This window comes from Sus scrofa, chromosome Y, assembly GCF_054392235.1.
Source record: "Sus scrofa isolate SSC_HxYL_T2T_F1_AM1 chromosome Y, Sscrofa_HxYL_maternal_Yorkshire_Landrace_v2.0, whole genome shotgun sequence".
NCBI lineage: Eukaryota > Metazoa > Chordata > Mammalia > Artiodactyla > Suidae > Sus > Sus scrofa.
The window spans coordinates 16,497,716-16,519,791 of NC_139402.1; the positions used below are offsets into that span (position 1 = coordinate 16,497,716).

Sequence of the window (22,076 nt, forward strand, 5' to 3'; positions counted from 1 at the left end):
ACTTGTGGGAAGCATCCGCCTGCACAGACTAACTGCCTACACGGATTAACTGTGCTCTGTCATGGGACTTGAGTCCCTACACCTCCCTTGACCTTCCCTTTCTTCTCCATTTTCCCTGCCACAAGGTCCCACCGTGGACTCCAACCACAGACTCCCACCACAGATGCTTTATAAGTCTAACACCTCCTTGCAGTCAAGGCTGATGCCATCGTGGGCTCTGCCCAGCCCCCTCAGAGACCCTAATAAATCCCTCTTGTGTACTATTTGGTCTTGTGCCTTCCTCCCTCAGCAAACCTAACGGAAAATGTTTGGAATATTGTTTAACACACAGACTACTTGCGTAGGATACACAGAAAACTCGATATAATAAAATCAGTGATACCAGATCACTGTCAGTTTTTAACAATGTGACAACATTATGGTATAAGTTTTAGAGTATTCAGTTCAAGGGCATATATAATCTTCAGAATGTGGTACTCCCATCAATTCCTCAGTTCTCATTGTATCAATCTGCAATGAAATCTCATACCCTTTGGATGGTACTTCCCCACATTTCCTCTCCTAACACAAGCAACCATCAATCTTTTTTTGTCTCTATGGCTATAGATATTTTGCCTGGTGCCCAGGGCCCTTCCATGTCTTGGTTAGTGATAAAGGTCATGGTTTGTTGTGTTTTGTTTTTGATTGTGTATTTGTTTTTTTTTTTCTTTTCTTTTTGTCTTTTTATTTTTTGGACTGTACCTGGGGCATGCAGAAGTTCCCAGGCCAGGGATTGAACCCATAGCACAGCAGAGATCAGAACACTTTTGTAACAAGCTAGCCACCATAGAACACTGGCTATGTTTTTCTGAATATAAATACTGCACAGATTCTAGTTATACACTCTCAAGAGCTGCATAACTTTTGTTTCAATTTGCCGTTGTTTTTTTTTTTTTTTCTTCCATTTACAAGGCCTTACATAACAGGCACAAATGCATATGTGCACAAGAGAGAACTTGCATTGACTTCAGGGATGAAATGGATTTATTTATTTATGTGATTTTTTTATTAAAAAGATTCCATTGGAATGGGATCTCATTTGCTGATCTCATTTTTTTTTCTCTCTTTGGGTTACTGTTCAAGTACGGAGCTCATATTTTATATTAACTGGGCTAATTTCATAGAGAAGTAAACCCTGACTGAAGGTGATGCTCAGATTGCTAGGAGACTAGAGTCTTGTGATGTCACAGCTACTCAGGCTGGCAACCATTGTGATGGATTGGATAGTTTATCTGTGTAGGCTTACCAAAGCAGCATTTAAAACTGCAGAGTTCAAAAGCCATGCAGGTGAGAAAAGTAGCTGAAGAGAAATTTATCTGAGATGGCACATGCTCCTTCAGAAATTCAAGGTGTGTCTCCTAAAGATGAATCAACTGGTTCAGAATCCTCCATTACATCTCCATGGTGTGATAACTCAATCACTGGGGACTTGGACTTGAGGTCTCAGATTGAAGAAAAAGCTTTCCAGGCTTTGTCTGAGGGCTCCCTGATGAAAGAGCCATGCCACACATTGTGTGCCTCTGAACCAGATGGAGATAATGATTTTCCTCCTCTGCCCTTTCCCAGAAAACTTTGGGAAATTGTTGAAAGTGATCGATTTAAGTCCATTTGGTGGGATGAAAATGGAACCTCGATCGTGATTAATGAAGAACGCTTCAAGAAAGAAGTTCTGGAGAGAAAGGCTCCCTTCAGAATTTTTGAAACTGAGAGTATGAAAAGCTTAGTTCGACAGCTTAACCTTTATGGATTTACTAAATTGCGAAGGAATTTTCAAAGACCTGCCTCACTAGCCAACATTCTGGCAGAAGATAATGAAGTCTCTGCTTGGAACAAGGTATTATGAAATGTCCAGTTACTATTTACAGAGGGACATCTGCAAATATGTTCATACATATAGGGTCATAGTAGACCTTGAAAGTGGGATGAAGTACTGCTATGCTTTTAAGTTGAAGGCCACTTGGTCATAAAATATTTGGGGTGAGAGAGAAATTTCCTAGCCACCTGAAGCCTTCTCGATGAACCTCACCCAATACAAGCCCCTGAACCTCATACTGTTACTGTAAATGCACCAGGCATTTTTATTTAAGGACCATAATTGCCTGTTCCCACTACATAAATTTTTGAAAATGTTAGTAATAGATGAGTATTATTTCCTCACATTAACTCTGTGTGATGAAACAAGTCAGATTTGTATGGATTCTTTGTCCTCGTATCTTTGTTTAAAAGGTCACTAAATACCTTTCTCTTTTGGTTTTAGCTGCAGTTCTACCATAATCCAAATTTTAAACGAGGCTGTCCCCATCTGTTGGTGAGGATGAAAAGAAGAGTCAGGGTGAAAAATGCTTCTCCAGTGTCGGCTTCTGTACTTCAAGGTTGCAGCAAGAAGCGCTCTAGAACAGGGGGTGATGTGGATAACCATAATTCTGATGTGGCTGCAGAAACTCGTGGAGAAGATGCATTTTCAGCCTCTACAAACCTAAATGTGCCTTTAATAAGATGGCGTTCCATGAGCCAGAGAATTTCTAATACAACTACCCCAACTAGAAGTGGTCTTTCTTCTCCATCATCACCATCATTCAGGCCACCAGGACAAATTGCCATGGCTCAACATGCTATTTTTAGTCAGTTGACCACGTTTCACATGCACTCACAAAGCAGCTACTCTCCAGCAAGTGGCCACATCGTGAATTTCATTACAACTACCACTTCCATTTCTCAGTACCGCTGTATTTCTTACTTCCCAAGTGGTTATTTTGGACTGAGGGTGGAGCCTTCTCCTTTGCCAACCAGATACCAGAATATATCACCAACTGAGTGCCCTGTGTCTAACCCGCAACCAGCAGCCCATCCATGGTTCCCAATGCCAATGGCCACTGACACATCTGCTGCCTCGCTTTCAAGGCCAAATCCTCAGTCCTCTTCCGTATCTGAACATCACCCTAATTACCACTGACCTATCAAAGGACTATAGGTTATGCAGGAGAGTGAAGATTAAATTTTATGCTGCCAAATTCACCAAATTCCTGCAGTTCTGTTATTTCAGCAATAAACTTATATGTTCATTTTCATAGTTTCATCTTCTTTTTTTTCTTATTCACCTGGATCTCTTTTTTTTAATTTTTCCAATTCTTTCTTTTCTTTTTCTTTTTTTTATTATTTTCCCACTCTACAGCAAGTGGGTCAGGTTATCCTTACATGTATATATTACAATTACATTTTTTTATTTTGGACACAGTTAAGATTAAAGAGATGCTGCATTTCTTTTTCTAAAATGATTTTTCCATCATAGCTGGTTTACTGTGTTCGATCACTTTCATACTGTGCCGCAAAGTGGCCCAGTCACACACCCACCCACCCAAGACACACACCCACACACATACATATACTTTGTTTCACATTATGCTGCATCAAAAGTGACTAGAGATAGTTCCCATTGCTATACAGCATGACCTCATTGCATACCCGCTCCACATGCAATAGTTTGCATTTTCAACCCCCGAATCCCAGTCCATCACAATCGTGCACCCTCCCCCTTGGCAACCAAAACCCTGTTGTCCAAATCCATGGGTGTCTTTCCTGTGGAAAGTTTCAGTTGTGCCATATGTCACATTCCACACATAAGTGATGTCATATTGTGCTTGCCTTCCTCCTTCTGGCTTACTTCACTTAGTAGGAGAGTCTCCAGTTCCAGCCGTGTTGCTGCAAATGGCATTATTCTGTTCTTTTCTTATGGCTGAGTGGTGTTGCATTGTGTATATATACAACATCCCTTAATCCATTCTTTCCAACGGTCATTTAAGTTATTTCCATGTCTTTTCTCTTGTGAATAGTGCTGCATTGGACATACATGCGCACATAAAGTTTTCATGGAAATTTTTTTTCCCCAGGTGTATGCCCAAGAGTGGGATTGCTGCGTGACATGCTAGTTCTATATTTAGTTTTCTGAAGTGTTTCCATAGCGGTTGTAACAATTTACATTCGTCCCACAGTGTAAGAGAGTTTTCTTTTCTCCATACCCTCTCTAGCCTTTTCTCATGTGTGGACTTGTTAATGTCGGCCATTCTGTCCAGTGTGAAGTGATACCTCATAGTAGTGTAGATTTGCATTTCTCTAATAAACAGTGATGTTGAGAATTTCTTTATGTGCTTGTTGGCCCTCTGTATATTCTCTTTGGAGAAATGTCTATGCAGGTCTCTTTCCCATGGTTCCAGTGAGTAATTGGCTGTTTTGTTGTTGAGGTGTATAGGTTGGTTGTAGATTTTAGAGATTGAGCCCTTATTAGTTGCATCATCTGAAATAATTGTCTCCCATTGCAGGTTGTCCTTTTGTCATTTTAACTGTTTCCAATGGCAGATTATTTTGCCGTTTTTTAATATTTGAAATGTTTGATAATTAGAGAGGAGCATTTGACATGTCCCCTAGCTGTAACTGTTTCAAAAAGGAAAATGGAACTAAGGAAATAGAGAATAGCTGCCAAGAGATTTCTGAAATAGTCCAAGTTGTATTGAATTGGGGTCTCAATTATGATGGTGTGGAAAAAGGGGCAAATAAAAGTCAATTTGGAAAGGGAAAATACATAGTATTTACGTAGTGTTTTCTCAGCTGCATTATAGTCTATCTGTTACTTCAAATGGAACTTGGATATTAGTTGACACGATTGTCTTCATTGCAAAGAAAAAATAAATCAATAAATTCCATTGAGTTCCCATGATGGCAAAGAGGTTAACACACCTAACTAGTGTCCATGAGGAAGCAGCTTCACCCTCTGCCCTCGCTCTGTGGTTTAAAGCCCCAGAGTTGCCCTGAGCTGTGATGTAAGTTAAAGATGTGGCTCAGTCCCAGCATTGCTACGGCAATGTAAGGCAGCAGACAGAGCTCTGCTTTGACCCTGACTGGGATTGCCCATATGCCACAGGGGTGACCCTCTAAAGAAAAAAAAAAAAAAGGTATACAATTACTTAAAAAGTACATTTCACACTCCAAACGATAACATATTTTAGCTTATTCAGGAACCATGACCATAATTTACACCATAAGTGCAACAACAATATCCACATGACATCATCAGAGATTGCATCACTGTCATCACAGGGTGGCATTTTATCAGTGAAATATCAACAAAAAAAAAGTAGTAGAAAAAAAATGTGGGTGTCATTTTCTCTAAAATCCTCAAACTGTTCTAGGTTATTTTTGCCTTTATTTCCACCCCTTTATATGTCCCGATTCACACATAGAGGTTGCTTTCTTGTTTTACACAAAGACAGGCTTAAATACAAATGCCGGCCTTTAACACCAAACCTCAGCCAGGTGAACAGGTCCCTTGAAGATATAGAATCTGTTTGACTTAGCAGCTTCTTATGTTTCTCTTTTACTGTCTTTCTGGAGTACATTCAGAAGAATTATTTTCAAAACAAGAGTCACCTCAGAGCCATCCTTGGAGTAGAAAGGACCCCACTTTGTCTTAAAAAGCAAGGTGCCATTGTTGCAGAGGGGAAAAGGAGGAGGGGCAGATGCCAAAGGAATCTCCCTGCTCACCCGTGCACAGGCTTTCAGAGGGCAGGGTGCACCTGGTGCAGGCCACAGGTGGCAAGAAGCCACTTGCTTGTGCTACAGCAGCCTGGACACTTCTTGTGCTGGCTATAGGTGTCCAGATCCTTCTGGTGGGGGCTAAGGGCATCAAGTGGGTAAGTGAGATGTGGTGCCTCCTGAGCGATCTACAGGCAGTGGGGACAACCCAATGCAGTCATCTCAGAAACCACAGGTAGTCAAGGCCTGCCACCGGTAGGGGTGTGTGATCAGGTCCAATCTCTGACCACAGTCACCTCAGAGGTCAGAAGTCAGAGCGGGCACTACAACTGAGCACCACCCAGTATTGCTGTCAACACCCTGGCCATATAACCGCCCTGCAACTGTCAGTGCCAAATGCTCTGACAGTTGCACGGAAGAAGCACCCAGAAGGTTGAACACTGCCCTTTGCCAAGACCCTGTAACTAGGAGCAGTGTTGCACCACCTCCTGTGTGGGCTAAGAGGGACAGGCTGCTTCTTATAAGGGTCCTCAGTTGGGGGGGCAAACCACCAGAGGTGTGCATGGCCTGCTACCACTAGGGGTCCAGGAACAGGCACCCCTTTTGGCCCTAATCACCTCAGAGGGCACCTCAGAAGAGGTCATTGTGACCAAACATTACCTGTTTCTGCTCCAATTTCTCTGGGAACTCACAAACCATGCCACTGCCACTGCAACTGCCACTACCAAATGCTCTGGGCACCTCATGATTCTGCAAAAAGCTCATTATCACGCCCAAGGCCTTGAAACAAGGAGTAGCCTGTGCCACCTTCCTGCATGTACTTGCTGCTGCTAAGACCCCAGCAAGAAGGCACTATCAGCCCTACCCACTGCCTCCCTCTCCCTGGAAATACACTCTGCACCCTCAGGATAATCGCCTGCTCACTCCCAAGATTGAGCCAGCAAGAATGCAATCCTCCATGCCCCAAATAAATGGTAACACCCCACAAAATACAAAGGGTTGCTCTTGCCTAGAAGTAACCCTCCAAGACTAGAGTTTGGCTTCCCCAAACTCACAGAAAAAGAAAATCATAGACACAGTGAAGAAGCCCAGGAACAATTCCCACGTAAGGTACAGGAGATTTCATGTGAAGCAGAAACAATGCAACAGACCTCTGTAGGCCAAAAGACCCTGAGTTCAAAAGGGGTAGAGTGAATATATACTGAAGGAATGAAGGCTGAATACCAGGGACTTATGAGCACATTACAAACAGTCATGTCAATTACTTTCGAGAGGAATGAGGAAATTTAGGGGAAAATAGGGAAAAATTAGAAAAGTCTTTTGCAGATAGCCAAACTGGGCTAAAGGCACTGAAGGGCAGAGTGAAGAGTGCAGAGGAATGAATTAGTGACATGGAAGATAGCATAATGGAAATCACCCAATCAGGACAGCAGGCAGAAAACCACATGAAAACACATGAAAGCAACATAAGAGATCTATGGGGTAGCATAACAGGGGTCCATCTATGCATAATAGCAATTCAAGAAGCAGAAGAAAAAGAAAAGTGGATTGGAAATATATTGGAAGAAATTATGTCTCAAAATTTTCCCAAACTAAAGGAAACAGGTATCAAAATACAGTAATCACAGAAGGCACAAAACAGGCTGAACACAAATATGCCCACACCTAGACCTACCATAATGAAAATGGCCAAAGATAAAGAGAGGATTCTAAAGGCAGCAAGAGAAATACAACGCATTAACTATAAGAGAACCCGCAAATCACCTAATTCCTCTAGAGAAACACTACAGGCCTGAAGAAATTGGCAAGCTATATACAAAGTTCCAAAAGGAAAAACTCTGAAGCCTAGAATACTCTTCCCAGCAAGACTATCATTTATTTATTTATTCATTTATGTATGTTTTATTTATTTATTGAGTATCATTTGAACTGGAAAGGGAAACAGAGAATTTCTCCAACAAACAAAAGCTAAACGAGTACACCAATACTAAACCCATTCTAAAAAAATACAGAAACGGCTAAAAGAAGAAGAAGAAGAAGGAGAAGAAGAAGAAGAAGGAGAAAAAATAAGACAGAACATATACAGATTGGAAAGCAGTCACTTAAATCAGCCAGCATACATCACCAAAACAAACAAACAAACAAACAAAAATCTACTCGAAAAGTGATGAGAAACACAAGGAACACCAAAAGGACAAACTCGAAGATCTCAAAGAAGAAATTCAAAAGCATAGAGTGTAGGTAAGGAAGTATGAAAATATAGACACCTATTTTTAAATATCGTGTTGCAGCCTATATGACTACCAGGCTAAAGCAAGCAGATGTAGGAAGTGGTTAACCTACTTGAAGAACAGGGAAACCACAAATCAAACCAAACATTACATTCATGAAAACTAAAACGAAATGTATCCATGCATAAAATAAATGGAAATCATCAAAAAAAAAAAGAGAAAAAAAAAAAAAAACAAGGTAATAGAACGAATCAACTGAAAAGCAAGGTTTAACATGGGAATAAGTAACATGTTTCTCAATAATTACCTTAAGCGTCAAGGGACTGAATACTCTGATCAATAGACACAGAGCAGCAGATTGGATCAAAAAGCAAAAACATACAACCTGCTGTCTGCAAGAGACTCCCTTTAGAGCAAAGAACACGTATAGACTGAATGTGAGAGAATGGGACATCATATTTCAATGGTCAAGACAGGAAAGCAGGAGTTGTGATACGCATAGTAGAAAAAATAGACATTGAAACAAACAAAGGCCATAGAGAAAGATAAAGAAGGACACAATTTCAGAGAGCCCAGATGGTGAGAGAGTAGGGGGATTTGTTCACCTCTCCCACAGATGCAACAAAAAATACACATCTACATGTAAAATGACTCACACAGAACAGCAACTGAACGCTGGCAGAAGAACTGAAACCTCCAAAAATGGGAAGAATCTCTTGACACAACTGCATAAGGCAACAGAAAAGAGGAGAGAGAGAGAAGGGGCATCAGGACTGGACTCCTGAGAGGGAATGGTGAAAGAGAAAGGGAACCCAAACCCTGGAAACTCACCGAACCTGCGGAAAGATCAGCTGAGTCCAAGGGATCTCCAAGATGCCACGAAAAGTGTATCAGCAGGTCAGAGGACTGAGAGGCAGTGTGAGAGCCACACAGACCATCAAAACTGCTGGCACAGGTCACAAAGACTGAGACGCTTTGGTGGGGACTGGGTGCCAAGCCCTAGGCTTTGGAGGTGAGTCCCTGGGAGCAGGCTGGGATTGGTGGTGTGGAGACAGCATAAGAGATGAGGAAGTGGTGCCCCAGGGGTGAAGGGTTGCAAAGTGCTAAGGGCTGGGGACTGGAAAGCCACAAGAGAGGGAACCCAGGAGAAGGTCTGGGCCTGCAGGAGAGACATTACACCATTGTTGGGGAGGGGAGAGCAGGATGTGTGGGCCACCAGAGAATACTCCTTGCTCCACAGCATTTTCACTTGCACAACAGCTAGTAGAGCACAGACGGCATTCCCAGCACATCCCCCTCTTCCACCACGGGCATGCCCGGGGAGAAGCCACATTCCTTCTGCAGTGGACTGGGCCCACTACCCATGGGAAGGCAACCACCTCCTTGGTGTTCCACCCACAGGAAGTGCCCCACTGCCCTGGTGCACCCCAGCAACCTCCTCCCCAAATCAGGAAGTTCACCACCACAGCAGTAGGAACAGGTCAGCACTGCCCACCCTTTGGAACGGCTCTGCTGACACAGCATGAGAAAGCCAGCACCGCCACCCTCGGGAAGCCCCCTACTGCTGTTGACCACTAGGGCAAGACCCTCCCAGCCATGGGGAGTGAACGTCCTCCACGGCATGCACCGGCCAGCCCTCCCCACCCTTGGGAAGCCCTCCACTGCTGGAGAGAACCACAGGCAGCTGCCGCTGGCTTCAGGAAGGGCACCAACAATGGGACGTACACCACACTAGGAGAGACATTGCACCATTGTTGGGAGTAGTGCATTTCCACCATGACAGGCACTGGCCAGCCCTGCATGCCCTCAGGAAGCCCTCCAATCTTGTGGCACAACCCATCAAACCCTACCTGGCTTCAAGAAGTGCACTGACAAGGCAGAACACTCTGGCCAACCCCACCCAGCCTACAGAAACTCCCCACCAGAGCAGCACAACCCAGCCACACTGACTGCCCACAGGAAGCACCTAGCAACGGTGGTGGGACCCGGCCAGCCATGCATGCCCTCAGGAAGAGCCCAACCACCACCATGTGCCCTGGCTGTGCCAAACTACACTTTGGCTTCCCAAAATTCACACAAAAAGGAAAACACAAGCAAGATGAAGAAGCTCAGCAAACATTCCCAGTTTATGCAACAGGAGAATTCACCTAAAACCTTCAACACTCAAACAGTCTGACAGACTTTGAGTTCAAAATGCAGAGTGAAAATACTAAAGAGATTCAGAAAAGATAAGCACTGTAACACAGACTCCCTCAGAAAAGAAATAGAAAACATAAGGAGTAGCCAAGAAAATCTAGAGAATTCATTTGCAGACCAACAATGTGAGCTAAGGGCAGTAAGGGCTGGAAGGAATAATGCAGGGGAACGTATCAGTGATGTGGAAGATAGAAGAAAGCAAATCACCCAAACAGGACAGCAGACAGAAAACCAAATGAAAAAACCCTGAAAGCAATATAAGAGACCTATGGGATAACATAAAGTGGGCCAATCTGTGCATAGTAGGAATTCCAGAAGGAGAAGAACAACAAGAGGGGGTTGAAAATATAGTTCAAAAAATTACCCCTGGAAGCTTTCCAAATCTAAAGGATTCTGACTTCAAGATACAAGAAGCACAGAAGGCCCCAACAACTTGAACCCAAATAGAACCACTGCAAGACATATAATAACAATGGCAAAAATTAAAGATAAAGAGAGGATTCTAAAGGCAGAGAGAGAAAAGCAAAATGTCAATTAAAAGGGAAGCCCCAAAAGGCTATCAGCTGATTTCTTCACAGAAACTCTACAGGCCAGGAGGGAATGGCAAGAGATATTTAAAGGACTGAAAGGAAAAAAAAAATGCAACGTGGAATACTCTATCCAGCAAGAATACCATTTAAAATAGAAGGGGAAGGAGGGAGGACAGATGGCGGAGGAGTAGGGGGACACGCTCACCCTCTCCCACAAACACAACAAAAGAAGCGCATCTACAGAATAAATTTCTCACACAGAACAGCAACCAATCGCTGGCAGAGGAACCTATACTCCAATAAAGGCAAGAAGTTCGTGATATTACTGGGCAGAACGGGAGAAAATCAGAGAGTGAGAGAAGGTGAATCTGAGCAGGATGGGCACTCCCGAAAGGGAACTACGGAGGAGAAAGGGTTCCTGCACCCTGGAAAGTCACCTACCGGGGGAAAGATCAAACAAACCGGAGAAATCTCCAGATGCAGGGAAGAGTGTAGCAGGAAGTTGGAGTACGGAAAAGCCGATCAAGAACCCAATGGACCATCTGAACTATGGGCACAGTTACCAAAACTTGAGATGCCTGGGTGGGGGCTGGGCACCGAGTCCTCAACCCCGGAGGTTAGTCCCCATGCTGGGGGGGCAGGGCGGAGCGGAACCTGCTTGGGAGGTCTAGAAACCATTTGATGGGGCAGAGACTGCCTGGGAGACTAGAAAACAAAACTGTTGCAGAGGAAGGGAACAATACTCTAGGGACAGGGAAGTGGAAAGCCACATCAGAGGGAACCTGGGAGAAGAGCCTGGCCTGCACCCCTGCTAGGGAGGGGAGAGAAGAAGGGATGGTTCCCCATAGAATACCCACCATGCCACAGCAAGCTTACAGGCCCGCTAGCTAGCAGAAAGCTGTGCTTCCCAGTGCATCCCCTCCCCCGACCCCCAACACCCCCATGCTCTCGCCTAACCTGGGGCTGCCTGCCATGCAGGGGTGCTGGCCTCAACAATTGCCTGAAGCCTACAACCACAGGGGCTGTCCCTGCACAGGCCTGCTTGCCCTTTGGAGGGGCTACACTTCCACAGAGAAGCACCAAACACCACCAGCCCCCGAGAAAAAGCCTGCAGCCCAGAAAACCTAGAACAAGAATAGCCAGGCTGTGAATAGATCTGTCTAATTCTCAGATGGTTTTTCTGAGTCGGGCTACCCTGGGGAGGAGCCTCTTGGGTCTCCAACGGCTCTGCTACCCGCCCAAGCCCCAAGGGGGTGCTGAGACATAGTGGACCAGCAGCAAAGGACTGCCAGCTTCAGGCAGGACACCCTGCAGCCTAGAAAAGCTGCAACAAGCCTGGCAGAGTTGGGAAAATATCTCAGACGGTTTTTTTGAGTTGGGCTGCCCTGGGGAGGAGCTTCTTGGGTTTCCAGTGGCCCTGCTACCCGACAAAGCCTCGAGGGGGTGCCCCACTCCTGCAGAATAGATGCTCAGCACCACCCCCTGGAAGAGGCCCTGCAGCCCAGAAAAGCTGCAACAAGCTCAGCCAGATTGTGAAAAGATCCACCTACATTCTCAGGCTGTCCTTCTGAGTTGGGCTGCCCTAGGCGAGAGTCTCTTAGGTTCTCAGTGACCCAGATAGCTGCTCCAGCCCCCAGGAGGTGCTGCACTCCTGAGGAACAGCTGCCCAACACCGCCAACCCCCTGCAAGAACCCCACAGCCTCAAAACACCAGAGCAAGCTCTGCATGACCAAGTGAAATCTGCTACCATCCTGGTGTGGATCTCCCAGTCCTGTCTGCCCTCAGGAAGCCCTCCTTTGCTTCAAAGAAACACTGTTAGCCTCATTAACACTCCAGAAAAGCCCCACTGCCTCAGAAAAGATTGACCAACAACGCCAGCCCTCAGAAAATATTCCACGGCAGTGACAAGGCAAACACTGCCCGATTACGGAGAATACAACTCCTTCAGGAGAAAGAAAACAACAAGCAAGATGAAGAAGCTGAGAAACCACCCCCAGTCAAACCAACAGGAGAACTCACCTAAAACAGTCAGCAATGAAACAGATCTCTGCAGTCTGACAGACCTGGAGTTCAAAAGAGAAATACTGAAAATACTGAAGGAATTAAGAGAAGATAGGAACAGTAATGCAGATACCATCAGAAAGGAACTAGAAAATATAAGGAGGAGCCAAGAAAAACTAGAACATTCATTTGCAGTGATGCAAACTGAACTAAGGGCAGTAAAAACCAGAAGGAATAATGCAGAAGAACGAATCAGTGATATGGAAGATAGAATAATGGAAATCACTCCATCCATTCAACAGACAGAAAACCGAATCAAAAAACTGGAAAGCAATATAAGAGATCTATGGGATAATATAAAGCGGGCCAATCTACGCATAATAGGAATTCCAGAAGGAGTAGAAAAAGATAAGGGGATGGAAAATATATTTGAAGAAATTATCGCTGGAAACTTCCTAAATCTAAAGGATTCTGGATTCAAGATACAAGAAGCACAGAGGCCCCAAACAAACTGAACCCAAACAGACCCACACCAAGACACATCATAATAAATATGGCAAAAGTTAGTGATAAAGAGAGGCTCCTAAAGGCAGCAAGAGAAAAACAGAATGTTACCTACAAGGGAACCCCCATAAGAATATCAGCTGATTTCTCTACAGAAACACTACAGACCAGGAGGGAATGGCAAGAGATATTTAAAGTGCTCAAAGGAAAAAATATGCAACCTAGAATACTCTATCCAGCAAGAATATCATTTAAAATAGAAGGGGAAATAAATTTTTTTCCAGCAAACAAAAACGTAAAGAATACAGCAACACAAAACCCAGGTGAAAGGAAATATTGAAAGGGCTTCTCTAAACCAAAAAGAAAGGAAGAAAAGGGAAGAAAAAAGAAAAGAAAAGAAAAAAAAAGAAGAAGAAGAGGAAAAACTAGGACTGAGGAAACCGCAATCAGAGAGCAGTCACTCAAATAAGCCAGCATACAGATTTAATCATGAACATGCTTCAAACAAAATAAAATTAAAAAGAAAAAAATAAAAAAGAGTCGTCAAAACCATAAAATATGGGCAAGGGGTGTTAGGAAATAAATAACCCTTATTGTTTGTTTGTATGTTTCTCTTCTTAATTTTAATATAGTAATGAAGTGTTTGAACTAACAGGACCATCAGGCTAAAACACACAATTATGGGATGGGGTTAGCATACTTAAAAAACAGGGCAACCACAAGCCAAAAGCAAATATTGCATTTGCAAAACATGAAAAAAAAAAAAAACACTTAAGCAGATAACAGGAGACCATCCAACCAAAAAAAAAAAAAAAACAGAAAGGAAGAATGGAAGAATGGAGAACCATAGAATCAACTGGAACACGAGGTTCAATTGGCAATAAATAATCATCTATCAATTATCACCTTAAATGTCAATGGACTGAATGCCCCAATCAAAAGACACAGAGTGGCTGAGTGGATAAAAAGGCAAAAACCTTCAATATGCTGCCTACAAGAAACTCACCTTACGACAAAAGATACATATAGATTGAAAGTGAAAGGGTGGGGAAAAATATTTCACGCCAATAAACAAGACAGAAAAGTAGGAGTTGCAACACTCATATCAGACAAAATAGACTTTAAAACAAAAGACATAAAGAAAGACAAAGAAGGACACTATTTAATGATTAAGGGATCCATCCAAGGAGAGGATGTTACTATCATCATCATATATGCCCCAAATATAGGAGCACCCAGATACATACAACAAATATTAACAGACATAAAGGGAGATATTGATGAGCATACAATCATAGTAGGAGACCTTAATACCCCCCTCACATCAATGGACAGATCCTCTAGACAGAAAACCAATAAAGCAACAGACATCCTAAAGGACACAATAGAAAAGTTAGACTTCATTGATATCTTCAGGACACTACATCGAAAAAAAAGCAGAATACACATTCTTCTCAAATGCTCATGGAACACTCTAAAGAATCGACCACATATTGGGACACAAAGCGAATCTCAATAAATTTAGGAGCGTAGAAATTATCTCAAGTATCTTCTCTGACATAAATGCCATGAAATTAGAAATCAACCATGGGAAAAGCAAAGAGAAAAAACCTACTCCATGGAGACTAAACAACATGCTACTAAAAAACCAATGGGACAATGAGGAAATCAAGAAGGAAATGAAAAAATACCTTGAAACAAATGATAATGAAGACACCACATCTCCAAATCGATGGGATGCTGCGAAAGCAGTGCTCAGAGGGAAATGTATAACAATACAGGCCTTTCTCAAAAAAGAAGAAAGATCCCAAATTGACAACTTAACCCTCCACCTAAACGAATGAGAAAAAGAAGAACAAAAAAGTCCTCAAGTCAGCAGAAGGAAGGAAATTTTAAAGATCAAAGAAGAAATCAATAAAATAGAGACTCAAAAAACAATAGAGAAAAGTAATAAAACCAAGAGCTGGTTCTTTGAAAAGATGAACACAATGGACAAACCCCTGGCCAGACTCCCTAAAAAGAGGAGAGAAAGAACCCAAATAACCAAAATCATAAATGAAAAAGGAGAAATCACAACGGATACAGCAGAAATACAAAAAAACATAAGAGAATACTATGAACAACTATATGGCAACAAGTATGACAATCTGGAAGAAATGGACAATTTTCTAGAATCTTACAGCCTGCCAAAACTGAATCAAGTAGAAACAGACCAACTGAACAGACCGATCACTAGAAATGACATTGAAGAGGTCGTAAAATCACCCCCTACATATAAAAGTCCAGGACCAGATGGCTTCACAGGTGAATTCTATCAAACATATAAAGAGGAACTGGTGCCCATCCTCCTTAAACTCTTTCAAAAGGTTGAAGAAGAAGGAATACTCCCATAGACTTTCTATGAGGCCACCATCACCCTCATTCCAAAACCAGATAGAGATACCACCAAAAAAGAAAACTATCGCCCAATATCATTGATGAATATAGATGCAAATCCTCAACAAATCTTAGCCAACCGAATCCAACAACATACCAAAAAAATTATACAGCATGACCAGGTTGGGTTCATCCCAGGTTCACAAGGATGGTTCAACATACGCAAATCAATCAGCATCATACACCACATTAACAAAAAAAGTCAAAAATCATATGAATCAACGTTCATATGATAACATTTGATAAAGTTCATCATCCATTCATGATCAAGAACCTCGCAAAAGTGGTATAGAGGGAACATTCCTGAATATAATCAAAGCCATTTATGATAAACCCACAGCAAATATAATCCTCAATGGGGAAAAACTGAAAGCCTTCTCACTCCAATCTGGAACCAGACAGGGATGCCCACTCTCACCACTGCTCTTCAGCATCGTCTTGGAAGTCCTAGCCACAGCAATTAGACAAACAAAAGAAATCAAAGGCATTCATATAGGAAGAGAAGAGATCAAACTGTCACTGTATGCAGATGACGTGATACTATACCAGGAAAACCCTAAGCACTCAACCCAAAAACTACTTGAACTGATTAATACATTCTGCAAAGAGCAGGATATAAGATGAACATTCAGAAGTCAGTTGCATTTCTGTATACCAGCAATGAAACATTAGAAAAGGAATACAAAAATACGATACCTTTTAAAATTGTACCTCACAAAATCAAATACCTCGGAATACACCTGACCAAAGAGGTAAAGGACCTATATGCCGAGAACTATAAAACTTTCATCAAAGAAATCAAAGAAGATGTAAAGAAATGGAAAGATATTCCATGTTCCTGGATTGGGAAAATCAATATTGTAAAAATGGCCATCCTACCCAAAGCAATCTACAGATTCAAGGCAATCCCTATCAAATTCCCCAGGACATTTTTCACAGAACTAGAACTAACAATCCAAACGTTTATATGGAACCACAAAAGACCCACAATCGCCAAAGCAATCCTGAGAAACAAAAACCAAGCAGGAGGCATAACTCTCCCAGACGTCAAGAAATACTACAAAGCCACAGTCATCAAAACAGTGTGGTACTGGTATCAAAACAGACAGACCAATGGAACAGAATAGAGAATCCGGAAATAAACCCTGACACCTATGGTCAATTAATCTTTGACAAGGGAGGCAAGAACATAAAATGGGAAAAGGAAAGTCTATTCAGCAAGCATTGCTGGGAAACCTGGACAGCTGCATGCAAAGCAATGAAACTAGAACACACCCTCACACCATGCAAAAAAGAAACTCCAAATGGCTGAAAGACTTAAATATACGACAGGACACCATCAAACTCCTAGAAGAAAACATAGGCAAAACACTCTCTGACATCAACATCATGAATATTTTCTCAGGTCAGTCTCCCAAAGCAATAGACATTAGAGCAAAAATAAACCCATGGGACTTCCTCAAACTGACAAGCTTGTGCACAGCAAAGGAAACCCAAAAGAAAACAAGAAGACAACTTACAGAATGGGAGAAAATAGTTTCGAATGATGCACCGGACAAGGGCTTAATCTCTAGAACTTATACATCTCAACAGTAAAAAAAACCAATCAATCAATGGAAAAATGGGCAAAAGACCTGAATAGATATTTCTCCAAAGAAGATATACAGATGGCCAACAAATACATGAAAAAATGCTCAACATCGCTGATTATAAGAGAAATGCAAATCAAAACTACCATGAGATACCACCTCACACCAGTCAGAATGGCCATCATTAATAAATCCACAAATAACAAGTGCTGGAGGGGCTGTGGAGAAAAGGGAACCCTCCTGCACTGCTGGTGGGAATGTCAACTGGTACAGCCACTATGGAGAACAGTTTGGAGATACCTTAGAAATCTATACATAGAACTTCCATATGACCCTGCAATCCCACTCTTGGGCATCTATCCGGACAAAACTCTACGTAAAAGAGACACATGCACCCGCATGTTCATTGCAGCACTATTCACAATAGCCAGGACATGGAAACAACATAAATGTCCATCAACAGATGATTGGATTCTGAAGATGTGGTGTATATATACACAATGGAATACTACTCAGCCATAAAAAAGAATGACACAATGCCAGTTGAAGCAACATGGATGGAGCTAGAGAATCTCATCCTGAGTGAAATGAGCCAGAAAGACAAAGACAAATACCATATGATATCACTTATAACTGGAATCTAATACCCAGCACAAATGAACATCTCCTCAGAAAAGAAAATCATGGACTTGGAGAAGGGACTTGTGGCTGCCTGATGGGAGGGGGGGGAGTGGGAGGGATCGGGAGCTAGGGCTTATCAGACACAACTTAGAATAGATTTACAAGGAGATCCTGCTGAATAGCATTGAGAACTATGTCTAGATACTCATGTTGCAACAGAAGAAAGGGTGGGGGAAAATGTAATTGTAATGTATACATGTAAGGATAACCTGACCCCCTTGCTGTGCAGTGGGAAAATAAAGTAAAATAAAAGGAAATATAAATAAAATGAAAAAGATGAAAGAACCGCAAAACCTAAATTTGACTGAAGAAAGGAAATAATAAAAGCCAAAGAGGAAATCAATTAAATAGAGTTTCAAAAATGATAGACACAATCCATCAAATAAAATGCTGGTTCTTTGAAAAGGTCAACATATAGGCAAACCTCTGGCTAGCCTCACCAAAAAGATGAGAGAAATAACCCAAATAAACGAAATCAGAAATGGAAAAGGTAAGTCCAATGTATAGTAAAGAAATACAAAAAAAAAAAAATGAGAGAATATTATGAGCAATTGTCTGTTGACAAATTTGACAACCTGGAAGAAATGGACAACTTCTAGAGTCTTACATCCTGCCAAAAGTGAACTGAAAAGATATAGATCAACTGAACAGAGCAATCACTAGAGACAAAATTGAATATGTTATAAAAACACTACCTACAAAAGAAATCCCGGACCAGATGGCTTCCCAGGAAAATTATACCAAACACACAAAGAGGAAATTATACACATCCTCCTTAAAATTTTTCAAAAATTGAAGAAGAAGGAACACTTCCAAAGACATTCTATGATGCCAACAGCAGCTTAATTACCAAGACAGACAAAAATACCACCAAAAAAGAAAACTACAGGCCTATAAATTTGATGAATGTAGATGCAAAAAATTCTCAACAAAAGTTTAACCATCCAAATGCACAAAACATATCAGAAAGGTCACACACCATGACCAGGTGCGATTCACCCCAGGTGCACAGGGATGGTTCAACATATCAATCAGTGTCAAATCAATCAGCCATACACCACATTAACAAAAGAAAAGTCAAAAACAACATGATCATCTCAATAGATGCAGAAAAAGCATTTGACAAAGTCCAACAGCCCTTCATGATAAAAACTCTTACCTAAGTAGGTATAGAGGGAACACTCCTTAACATAATTAAAGCCATTTATGACAAACCCACGGCCAATATATAATACTCAATGCAGAAAAGCTGAAAACTTTTCCACCAAAATCTAGAACAAGACAAGGATGTCCACTATCACCACTGTTATTCAACATTTTACTGGAAGGGCTAGCCACATCAATCAGATAAACCAAAGAAATGAAAGGCATCCAAGTAGAAAGAGAAGCGATAAAACTGTCACTGGATGCAGATGTCATGATACTATGTGTAGAAAACCCAAAAGACAACACAAAAACTACTTTGAACTGATCAACAAAGTCAGCAAAGTAGCAGGATATATGATCCATATTCAGAAATCAGTCACATTTCTGTATACTAATAATGAAACTTTAGAAGAGGAATACAAAAACACAATACCTTTTATAATTGCACTCCAAGAAACCAAATACCTGGGAATACACCTGAACAAGGATGTAAAGCACTTATATGCTGAGAACTATAAAACATTAAACAAGGAAACTAAAAGAGATATAAAGAAATGGAAAGACATTCCGTGATCCTGGGTTGGAGAAATTAATTTTGTACAAATGGATACACTACCACCCAAAGCAATCTTCAGATTCAATACAATCCCTATCAAATGACCTATGACATTTTCACAGAACCAGAACAAACAATCCAAAACTTTGTATGGAACCACAGAAAGCCCAGAATTGCCAAAGCAGTTCTGAAGAACAAAAACCAAGCGGGAGGCATAACTTTCCCAGAATTCATGCAATATTACAAAGCCTCAGTCATCAAGACAGTGTGGTCCTGGTACCAAAACAGACATATAGACCAATGCAACAGACTAGAGAACCAAGAAATTAACCCAGACACCTATGGTCCAACTAATATTTGACGAAGGATGCGAGAACATAAAATGGGAAAAATACAGTCTTTTCAGCAAGCATTGCTGGGAAGCCTGAACAGCTGCATGTAAATCAATGAAACTAGAACATGCCCTCACACTACATAAGAAAATAAGCTGAAAAAAGGCTTAAAGACTTAAATATAAGAAAATCAACCATCAAAATCCTGGAAGAGAACATAGGCAAATGCTCTCTGACATCAACCTCATGGATATGTTCTCAGGTCAGTGTCCCAAAGCAATGGAATTAAGAGCAAAAATAAGTCAATAGGACCTAATCAAACTTACAAGTTTGGCACAGAAAAGGAAACCAAAAAGAAAACGAAAAGACAACTTGCGGAATGGGAGAAAATAGACACAAATGATGCCACCGAAGAGTCTTAATGTCTAGAATATACAAGCAACGTACACCACTAAACAGCAAAAACAACAACTCAATGGAAAAATTGGCAAAAGACCTGAACAAACATTTTCCCAAGGAACATGTACAAATGGCCAACAAGCACATGAAAAAATGCTCAACATCACTGATTATTAGAGACATGAAAATGAGAACTCCCATGAGACACCACCTCTCACCGGTCTGAATGGCTGTCACTAATACATCCACAAATAACAAATGCTGGATGGGGCATGGGGAAAAGGGAACCCTCCTGCACTGTTGGTGGGAATGTAAACTGGTACAACCACTATGGAGAACAGTATGGAGGTATCTTAGAAGTCTTACATAGAACTACCATATGACCCAGCAATCCCATGCTTGCACATATATCCAGACAAAACTCTACTTAAAAAACACAGGCACTCAAATGTACATTGCATCTCTATTCACAATAGCCAAGGCATGGAAACAACCCAAATGTCCATTGACAGATGACTTGCTTAGGAAGATATGGTAGATATACAAAATGGAACACTACTCAGTCATAAAAAAGAACAAAATAATGCCATTTGTGGCAACATGGATGGAACTAGAGACTCTCATGCAGAGTGAAGTAAGTCAGAAAGAGAAAGACAGATACCGTGTGATATCATTTATATCTGGAACCTAATATAAGGCACAAATGTACTTCACGAACTTGCAGAATAGTTTTGTTATTGCCATGGGGGAGGGATTGGGTAGGTTGGGAGCTTGGGGTTAATAAATATAAACTTTGCCTCTGGAATTGATAAGTAAAGACATCCTGCTCTGCAGCACTGGCACCTATGTCTAGTCATTTGTGATGGAGCATGACAATATGTGAAAATAGAATTTGTACATGTATGCGTAACTGGGTCAAAATTATGTACCATAGAAAAATTTATTTTGGGGAAAGAACTATTAAAATTATCATTACCATCATCAATTAAAGACTATGTAAGGGGTTTAAACATCTACACAAGTGATCTTGTTTTGTTCCATCTGTCAGAATCCCAATTTGAGTCCACTGTCTCTCATTGCAATTTGAATCCACAGTTGTGGGTTCTTCATGGCTGAAGCTTTGGAATGGGAAATCTGAGGTTCCTGTTTTGTCTATTTTGTGTGTGTTGTGCATGTATGACTTTGCCAAAATTAATTCATCAAAAATCTGTAATTCTCAAAATATATAGGGTAAGTTAATTTTGGATTCGCATGAACAGGAAAATATTCAGTATTAAATTAACATTTGATGTTAAAGTTAAAATTTGTTGATTTAACTTATGTGCACAGGTCTTCAGAGTCATCAACATAAGTATAATCACATATTGTACCTAGGTTTGATAAAAGTCAAATCAGATACTGAGACTTCAGTTACGAAGAAGAGACTACAACATCACTTAAGACTATGATTGGTATTTTGGTGCTGTGCTGAGATATTCCTTCTGTACCAGGAAGCATGTGCTTTTAGAAATGATAAAAAGTCCATCCAGAAAAGTTTGATGGGTTTTTCAGTAAAGAAGGGAGGAGGAATGGAATTGCATTTTACCAGGGGAACAGAAAGTAAGTCTGTCTTATAGCTTAGTATTTTGAATGGAACGGTAGCAGACAGAATAATATGGATGCAGAAAGTGATGGTAGTTTTATGGGAAGTGGACAGTGAGAAAGGACTTTTGTGCTTGGTCAGAACTGACTGCATTGGGAATTCACGTTAATGAAGTAAACTAATTTTAAAGGTAAGCTAGTGCAAAACTTGAATTTAGTTTCTGTCTCTCTGTTAAAAGAAGGTTTTACTAACTTTCTTAACCTTAACATTTGATAACAGGTTACATGAATTTGCTGGTCTTTAATTTGCATTTGCTTTTGAAATCCT

General features: G+C 41.3%; 1 protein-coding gene across 1 annotated transcript; it reads left to right on the top strand.

The window, feature by feature from the left end:
• The first annotated feature begins 1,360 nt into the window (after positions 1-1,360).
• On the top strand, positions 1,361-2,992 carry LOC110257895 (heat shock transcription factor, Y-linked-like). The gene is made up of 2 exons (XM_021080894.1): positions 1,361-1,873; positions 2,297-2,992. The coding sequence occupies exons 1-2, from the start codon at positions 1,361-1,363 to the stop codon at positions 2,990-2,992; spliced, it is 1,209 nt and encodes a 402-aa protein (XP_020936553.1).
• The last annotated feature ends 19,084 nt before the right edge of the window (positions 2,993-22,076 follow it).